Source organism: Sprattus sprattus (assembly GCF_963457725.1).
Source record: "Sprattus sprattus genome assembly, chromosome: 11".
Lineage (NCBI taxonomy): Eukaryota > Metazoa > Chordata > Actinopteri > Clupeiformes > Clupeidae > Sprattus > Sprattus sprattus.
Window position 1 is genome coordinate 13961892 of NC_137909.1, and position 10000 is coordinate 13971891.

General features: G+C 45.0%; 1 protein-coding gene across 1 annotated transcript in view; it reads right to left on the reverse strand.

The window, feature by feature from the left end:
• Positions 1-10000, reverse strand: part of arhgef28a (Rho guanine nucleotide exchange factor (GEF) 28a) — a 73925-nt gene that overhangs the window by 10589 nt on the left and 53336 nt on the right. Inside the window, exons 26-33 of the mRNA XM_080847930.1 lie at positions 7898-8152; positions 6887-6963; positions 4358-4536; positions 4042-4133; positions 3371-3553; positions 2600-2853; positions 994-1041; positions 1-51 (exon numbers count right to left, since the gene is read on the reverse strand). The exon at positions 1-51 is cut by the window's left edge and continues 486 nt beyond it. Of these exons, the coding sequence (XP_080704056.1) occupies positions 1-51; positions 994-1041; positions 2600-2853; positions 3371-3553; positions 4042-4133; positions 4358-4536; positions 6887-6963; positions 7898-8152 (1139 nt within the window). The remainder of the gene's footprint in view (positions 52-993; positions 1042-2599; positions 2854-3370; positions 3554-4041; positions 4134-4357; positions 4537-6886; positions 6964-7897; positions 8153-10000) is intronic.

Genomic DNA, 10000 nt, shown 5'->3' on the forward strand with positions numbered 1-10000 from the left:
GAGGAGGAGCCTCTGGACCTCGAAACAGCTGTCCTGTATGGTCACCGCCGCCTAAAGAAAGGGCAGACATAATCTTTACTAGAATCACAGGACAGACACCATCTCTAAAACAATCAGAGGACAAACACTTGAGGGTTTTTGCCAGCCGTCTCATGAATCCTACGGCTAGCTGAGCGACAGTCACCTTTTGTGCCCGTACTTTAGCTAGTCAAGGACTCTTTGGAATGACCTATGACGTCAGGGACCGCTTGCCTTCACTTGTCTACCTTCTCCGTTCATTTGAACTAAAAACACGTCACAAGCCGGTCTGCCGTGGGGGCCTGAAGCTAGCATTCCCTTTGAGAGAGGAAGACTTTCATAGGATCCGTTAGCTCCTTTAAATTTCCCCTTTGACCTCAGTCAATACATTATCTAAGTGCTAAACACACATGCACATCTCTCTCTCTCTCTCTCACACACACACACACACACACACACACACACACAGCTCTTAGACAATCAGCATGTAAAAAGAATGTTCAGTCACTGAACCTCAGCCCATCATAGAGGTTAAGTAATCACACACACAAAGACACACTCACACACACACCGACAGACAGACACACACACACACGCGCACACGCACACGCACAGGCTGAGTAATGACCATCCATCAGCACCACTCAGAGCCTATGACTGAGACAGGAGGAGGAGCGGGTGTAATTACACAGACACATGATCAGACAAACACAGACACACACACACACACACACTTATATACACACACACACACAGATATCTTAATAATCCTTCAGCACACACACATACACATATATATATATACAGTTTAACACAGAGACAAAGGCACATACAAAATAATGCATAGAAAATAATGCAGATATACACATAACAAGAACACACACATACACACACACACACACACACAAACACACACACACACACACACACACACACACACACACACCCTGAGTCAACAGACCCTGATGAGCTCACCTGCAGACTATAGAGTAACTGGGTCAGACTCTGGACACCCTCACACACCTGGGACAGAGAGAGAGATGGAGAGATAGAGAGATGGAGAGAGAGAGAGATGAAGAGATGGAAATAGAGAGGGAGGGCAGAGAGATGGAAAGAGAAAGGTCGGCAAAGAGAGTTAGAGAGAGGGAGCAACAGGAGAAGGGAGGGAGAGAGAGAAGGAGAGAAGAGAAAGAGAAACAAAGAGAGAGGAGAGACACACAGAGAGTCAGTGAGAGAAAGAGAGAGACAGAGGGGAAAATGAGAAAACATCATTAAACACAAAGATGAAGAACGTTTCTATTGCTGCAGTATAAAAGGGAAACATCAAAACAGAAACGTTAGACTCAGAACTATTTCCATCTCTTCCAACGATCCACACTTACGACAGGTAAACATCCCCATGTCTAATATACAGCTTATCTAGACAAAACAAGTAAACATGAAATTCCTTAATGGCCTGGCCTTAACCATCAAATATATGATAAATAAAAGATATGGCAAGGGCATAGTCCCTTACTCAAGGCCAAACACTCCCTCAATAAAGGCCTTCATATTTGTCATGGTCATGTGTTGGCTTACATCTGCCTTTAAAGTCACCAGTTTCTCCTACTTAACCAGAGCACCATCTAGTGTTGATGTAGTGCAAGCACATGGGTCATTACGCACAACATTACCCACTCTAATTCAGCGCCTTATCAATGTAATATCCTGGGCCAGTCCCCAAAACAAGCTTACGCCTGCAGGAAAAACCGCCGTCGCAGGAGATTGAATCACGATTTGCCGTATACATTTTTAATGAGTCGTAACGCAGCCAAGCCATCCCTGTGCGGTCCAAATGGGCCTCTCTATCCCTTTTATGACACACGCATGAATAATTCAGCACATTAAACCTGCAATGCCACAGCAATAGACAGAGCTGAATTATTTACACTAATGTTGATGATGTTCATCAGGCACAGCCAACAGAGGAGGCAGACAGTCCGGCCCAATCGGACTCTCCGCTCCCCTTAGTAATGATGCACAGCGAGCCACCAGCCATGAACTTGGAGCCAACGCTGACTAGAGTCTGAAGGCACCGTAACCACAATTACTCCGTAATAGCTGTGGCTATTAGCAGTACCGATGATTAACCTTGCCTCTTAAGAACAGCCCTTGCAATGCTTTTGTTGGCAAAGGGTTCTTGTAATTGGAAAGGGTTCTACAAAGGTAGGTAAATAGAATTTTAAGGTTTTGTCTACATTCTTTACCATCTTCGAAGGTTTCGAAGAAGAACTCTGAAGAGTTCCCAGAACATGTCAAATGTATGAATTGCTTGTATTGTTCATGGCTTAACATATCGACATTTTCCCTCCATAAATTAGGGAGTCACAGAGGTAGATTTTCTATGCACGGAATGTCGCAGGAGACTGAAATTAAACCCCAAACCCTCTTGGCTATTCCACAATACTCTTAGGACTATGCCAATAAGAGGAGATCTCGCTGAAGAAATCTACGTAACATTGAAAAGCAAATCAGTTAGAGCTGTAGAGGGGTGTAAAGTCAGTCCATTAATAATGGATAAGAGTTTAATGAGTATGAGCACCTTCACGTTCATGTTTAGTGGGTCATCTGAGGCCAGTTGGAGTGGACTAGGGGAGTCGGGGCCGAAGAAGGGGTCCTCCTCTCGTGGGGAAGAGTCCAGTGGGGACGGCTCTGACTCGGGAGGGGACGCCTCCCTCTCAGCCCCCACTTTGGGGCTCCCAGGGGGGGTCAGCTCCACTGAGGGGGGGGCCTGTTGTTGAGAGGGGCTGGAGAGAGAGTCACAGCAGGTGGACAGAGTGGCTTTTAGGGTCTCCACTGTGGGGAGAGAAGGGGTTCGGGATAGAGAGAGGACGGGAGGGAGGGATAGAGAGATAGAGAGAGAGAGGACGGGAGGGAAGGATAGAGAGATAGAGAGAGAGAGATTACTAGGCAGATTCCCATTGGCATATGACATACAAAAAAAGGATCCTTAAAATTCTGGATACATATAAGTGTAGAAAAACACAATAAATATAGTATCAAATTTCCATTTGCTAAATAGCAAGGACAACCTGCTCAGTTTGTTCATGTTTGTGGGGTCCTTTTCCAGTTAGCTTCATTATTGATTGTTGCTTATTGTGTGACATTAAACTGAATGGTCACAAAGCTATTGGAATTTAAATTTGATTTGAATTTAAGAGAGAAAAAGACAGGGAGAGAGGGGAAGAGGGAGAGAAGAGAGAGAGAGAGAGAGAGAGAGAGAGAGAGAGAGAGAGAGAGAGAGAGAGAGAGATGATCAATGTGACCAGTTATTACAGAAGTGATTTGTGTGGCCTGGGTAGCTGTCACTCACCCTCTCGTAGGGCGGCAGCCAGCAGGGCAGCAGCCTGAGGAACCTCCTCTGGGTTGGGCCGCACCAGGAGGCGTGGCTCTGGTTCTGGGGCTCCACCCACTCTGAGGGTGTTGAGCTCGGAGTAGATCTGAAGCTTCTCCTCCAGGGTGGAACAGATCAGCTGATCCTGACTGATCAGAGTCTCTACAACACACACACACACACACACACACACACACACACACACACAAATACAGGCAGACACACACACACACACATACACAGACACAAGTGCAGGTAAAGACACACAGCATTAACAGTTCATGTAAACCTGCAAACTGATCAGTTGATGTGTGTGTGTATCTGTACTTTGGGTGTGTTTGTGTGTGTGTGTGTGTGTGTTTGTGTGTGTGTGTGTGTGTGTGTGTGTGTGTGTGTGTGTGTCTGTGTGTGCATTTGTACTTTGCGTCTGTTTGTGTGTTTCTGTACTTTGCATGTGTTTGTGTGTGTGTGTGTCAGTATCTATACTTTGTGTGTACGTGCATGTGTGTGTGTGTGAGTGTGTCTATATCTGTTCTTTGTGTGTGTGTGTGTGTCTGTATCTGTACTTTTTGTCTGTGTGTGCGTGTGCGTGTGTGTGTGTGTGTGTGTGTGTGTGTGTGTGTGTGTGTGTGTGTGTGTGTGTGTTTTACCCTGTATCTGCTGGATCTTCTGTACTCTGGCTTCAGAGACGCGCTTCTCCTCCTCAGATTCACTGGTGTTCTCCTCATCCTCCTCTGGACAGCTGGAGAGACACACACATCAGTGAGCACACATATACACACTCTCACACACACACACACACACACACATATTAGAAAAAATACACACACACAAAAACATACACACACACATACACACTGATTTACTCACACATACACATGTGCACACACACTCTCTTACAAACACACACACACACACACACACACACACACACACACACACACACACACACACACACACACGCACCTCTCCACAGCCTCTCTGATGAGTCTCATCCAGGTGTTCCTGTCCTCCTTGGAGACCGTGTGCACCTCGTACATCTCTGGTCCAGCAGACGATGCACTGATCAGGAACATGCCTCTCTCCTCATTAGCCACCTCTCTCACTATCAGCTTCTGGAGGGAGATCACTGGAGGCTTCTGGTCCTGATACACACACACACACACACACACACACACACACACACACACACACACCCACACACCCACACACACACACAAACACACACCCACACACACACACACACACACACACACACACACACACACACGCAAGTGAATACATATGAGAATACATCAAAGTGACACCATCCCTCACACACACACATATATAAACATATCTACATTAACAACTAGAATGCGTTTCGTGAACGAACTGCGAGAGTGTGCTTGCTCTGTGACAGAGAGAACAAGTGCCAATGAATTAACATGTATTTACATCTACTCAATCAGTGTAGTGGGGCCTTCTTCCAATATATTTTAGCAAGCAACCAAGCTCAACCATTATATTTTGGCTCCACTGACGTTTAGACATATGAGGGTATCTTTGTTGTTCTGTTTTTGTTTGTTTGTTTGCTTGTTTATTGTGAAAGGGTCTAGTGTGTTACATTTGGTCATAGCCTAATAGTTCCAGAGTCTCGTTATACTGACTTACTGAGCTAAGTGAATTGTTGAAATTGTTATCTTGGTAAAAAGAAACATCTCTGCAACAATATTGGAATGAATGCGGTTACATAGCCAGCTTTACTTAAAGTTTATTGTAAGATAGGCCTATATGTTAGACTTAATGCAGTTAGAGTTAGACTGTAGGTCTAGTATCAAACGTAAGCAACACTTTTACTGTATAGCTAGAGAGCACGTGTATCACATTGGTTTATAGTCTGTCAAATTAGTTCTAGTTATTGGTGTTCGTTGGCATAAAAAGTTAGTCTTCTCTTATACGCCTATAGTACATCTGATTAGAGCTAGCAACCATGAAAAACCTCTTCTGAAACTAAGAAGGATAACTATGACTAAATGTGACTAAAACTAATATGCATTTTTGTCTTAAGACTGAATCTAAAATAGCTGCCAAAATTAATACATCTCAGTGTTCATTTTGGCAGCTATTTTAGATTCAGCAGCTATTTTAGATTCAGTGCATATTAGTTTTAGTCACATTTAGTCATAGTTATCCTTCTTAGTTTCAGTCTAGTTTTCGAAAACTGAGCACACTACAACAGCTACGCTGTGTGTACATCCTCAAACGTTTTTCAGTTAACCTAATGATTCAAGGTCTCTCATGAATCATTACTCCCAGGACACGGGTTAATGTTAACTCACGCTATCGGTCACAACAAGTTACTTGGGATATGCTACCTCATAGTTAGCTAACGTTAGCTAGCTAAACGTTTACAGAGGCTAACGTGAAGCTTCAATCAAAAATTATTAGCTAGCTTTCCAAGCTAGCTGACACAACCTAAACACTCGACTGCCCCTTTGAAGTCAACTTAACGTTGGCTAATATATTCTAATAACTAGTTATCATTGACAGTTACAAGCTAATTTACCAAACTCCTTTCTGTCCTTAATTGAGCAGTTGCTGGTGTGAGCTACAATATGGGAGCTAGCAAAGCCATTTCTAGCTCTACTTCACAATACTGCTGCCTAGTGTAATAAGTTAACGTAAAACATAAATGTTTATAAAGTATCAGACATAAACAGGATACAACACACCAGTTACCAATTGATATTATGTGTTTATATATACCGAAAATGTCAGTAAATCCAGATGATGATTATGCTGCTGCTGCTGTTGGTCCCGTCGCAGGTCCCGTCGAAAACCCTGGAGTCGCGACCCTGTCAGTTGTTTCCATGTGAAATCAATGGAATGCTTCACTTTTTGGCGCCGTATTGACAACTGTCTGTCACTCGCACACTGTGCTTGTAAATTATTTTTCAAGTTTGCACGTACCTATTTATGCGAGTGAAATACTCGCACTGTAGAGCCCTGAAAGGTGTCTCTTAATATTCCTACAGTTGAATGGAGAACGACTGATAGAGCGGGTGACGTCACAATGGCTCAACCTTCCCCATGTAAGTCAATGAGAGAAAAGGGGGATGAAAAAATGGAATAAAAAAGGAGTGACAAGGAGTACCGCCACGAAAAGTCATAGCAGCTTGCACCGGATCGGGCCGGACGTTTTGGTGTTTGAATGGCGTCTCTAGCTCAATCGGGCGAGGAGTAGTTAGCTGCAAGAAAAACGTACGGAATAAATAAATAAATAAAGAAATAAAGAAAACTTGACGATAACAATACTGTGCTTCCCTTCGGGCAAGCACACTAATTATGTCAATAGACACATTCAACGAAACAGATCAGCACGCAGTGCATGTGCATTGGGCAGTGCATGAATAGGTATCTACACACAAAAAACACTCAAAACCGTAGGCACAGGCAGAAATCTACTCATGTGCTCTTGCATCTGTGTACATGTGACGGCCAACATGGACCTACCACGGCAGCGAAGGTGTACTTCTGATCTTTCTCTTGGAGGAGGATGAGTGTGTCAGTCAGGAGTAGAGCCAGCACATCTGCACGGGAGATAACACACACATACAGAGACGGCAGACATACACACATGCAAAAACACCGGACACACATACACACACAAACACACACACACACACACACACACACACACGCAAACACACACACAAACACACATTAGATCAATACAGCTCAGTGTACAAAACCACATACAACCAACAACCAGTCGATGGCATATAAAGGTCATTTCTCCCATCCATAACATTCAGACATCCATAATCTTCTAATCTGGAGGACCTGGGGCAATATGGGGGTCAGGACCAGGGAACAGAATGAGACCACCACCCCCAACACACACACACACACACACACACATACAAACATTGCAGATAACCAATTACATGGTTGGTGTTCAAACTCATCTGATGTGTGAGCGATGACATTCCCTGTGAAGATGCTGCCATGTTCCTGATAATGACCCTATCACACACACACACCTGTCAATGACCTGCTGACCTTATATGGGCAACTTACACAAACTGCCCGCCTCAGCCTCATCAATACGGCCAGCATCTTACTGACCTTTTCACCCCACTGACAGTCTACATCCTCTCACTACCTGGTTCATCTCATTCCCAGTGTGCACTGCAGCATGTCTTGACCTCTCAGCGACCTCTCAGTCACATGCGGCAGTCTTTAAGGACCACCATCAACAATCCATTAGTCTTATGCAGCCCATGATGCCTTGCATCTGCCCTTTGCTTTGTTGACCTCAGCAATGTCCTCATGCCAATAACACCCAGCGTCATCACATGCCCAAGGTCCATTTTTGTATGCATGGGTGTGTGTGTGCGCTTGTAAGTGTGTGTGTTTGTGTGTGTGTGTGTGTGTTTCTGTATATGTTAACCTTTAAGTAAACATTACCATAAACCATTAGTCCTAACTAATCCCAGCATGCTTTGCCCTGTGACCCCTGACCTTTCAGCCTGCCTGTGGCAGTCTTCCAGAAGACGAGGCCCTGGTGTGTGAGCGTGCGTCCATGGGCCTGGATGTCCTGCTTGCGGAAGGTATGTCCGTTCTTCAACTTGGCGGTACTCTTGTTCTCCAGACGGGTCAGAACCTCCTGCAGGCGCTGTTCCTGCTCGTACTGACGGACCCACTGGTCCACCCCAGCGATCAGCTCTCGGATCAGAACCAGAGAGCGGGACACCTCAGCGTGCTCAACAGTGCCCTCTACAGGAGGAAGGAGAGAATGAACGAGAGGGAGAGACAGTAAGGGAAGAGGAGAAGAGAGAGAGAGAGGCAATGGGTCAGTGGGAGGGAGACAAACAAGGAGACAGAAGACAGAAATATAGTGTGTGAGGGAGAGAGTCCATGGAGGACATGAGACAGAAGACAGAAATATAGTGTGTGAGGGAGAGAGTCCATGGAGGACATGAGACAGAAGACAGAAATATAGGGCCCTATCTTGCACCCAGCGCAATTGACATTGTCACCGACGCATGTATCATTCCTATCTTGCACCCGGCGCACAGCGCGATTTTCCCTCCAGAGGCGCGCTTCGAAATGAACTTGCGTCGACATGGGCGGGGGCGGAACAGAGAAGGCGTTTCTCTGGCGCAAGTGGTATTTTGCAGTTTCAAAAAAAAACGCCGTGCGCCGTGCGCCATTGACCAAAAAAAAGCTGGTCTAATGTGAGGCGCAATGTCTAAAGTCTGTAACGCGTATTCAGAACGCTATTTTAAGGGCGCATGTGCTTGCCCGCACAGTATAGGACCTGTAGGCTACACTTTACTTCTGTCGTCTTCACGAGAGATTAACACCAATTGTTTGGCAAGCCATATATAATTACAAGGAAAATAAAGTATTTACCACATGAGGAAATCATTGTGATATCCGTATCCAAGACATTTAAAAACTAGGCATACATCTAGCGTACACAATTGACCCAAATGATTCAGGTTAATTGAAGCTGCGTGACATCTGATTTATTGTATGGCTTTGTTGCATTTATTTAATGCCAGTATTATTATAAATCTTGTAAACTCATCTCTGTGTATGTGGACTTTATTTATGTACCTTGGGTTTGGTCAGCTGGTGCACTGGCTTGGGTGCCGATTTCCATGCCCCCAAATCCCTGCACGCTCTCAGGCGTGAGGGTAGACGTGGCGATGTCCTCTGCTGCCGTCAGATCCTGGGTCGAGGCAGATCCACCTCCCGTGAAGGCACGAGAACGTGTGTTACCTTCCAGCTTGGATGTCCCACGTCTCCGGACGTCATTATAGCGTTTTCGGCAACGTTTTCGGGTGCCCCGTTGCAGAAACAATCACGGCAATATCTTGACATGCTAGCTTGACTTTGCTTACTTTGGGAGGGTTTCTCGCATCCCCATATATATCTATCTCCCGGCTTTTTACAAAGCCATACAATAAATCAAATGTCACGCAGCTTCAATTAACCTGAATCATTTTGGTCAATGTGTAGGCTACATGTATGCTTATTTTTAAAATATCTTGGATATGGATATCACAATGATTTCCTCAAGTGGTAAATACTTTATTTTCCTTGTAATTATATATGGCTTGCCAAAAAATTGGTGTAAATCTCACGTTGGTCTCCTCGGCTGTGAACTTCTCCGGTCTTCCACCAGGTAATTCCGCCATCAAAATAACAAGCCGCTATGGACTATGCGCTTCTCGCTCTTAAAGGGAATGTGAAATGACGCTCGGATTGGTTTATTGCATATTACGCCCAAACCACACCTATGGCTGAGTAACCTCCTTTGGACCAACCCTTTTGACACTTGCGCTGGACGCAAGTGTGTTTTTTCCGCCGTTAAAATAGCAACTGCGCCATAGAGCCGCCCACACAGCTACTTGCGCTTGGCGCCGTCCTACTTGCGTTTCTGATCGGCAAGATAGGGCCCATAGTGTGTGAGGGAGAGAGTCCATGGAGGACATGAGACAGAAGACAGAAATATAGTGTGTGAGGGAGAGAGTCCATGGAGGACATGAGGCTTGAGACACAAAGAGAGCGCACAGAGCCTAACAGAGGAAGAAACAGATAGATAAAGAGAAAGAG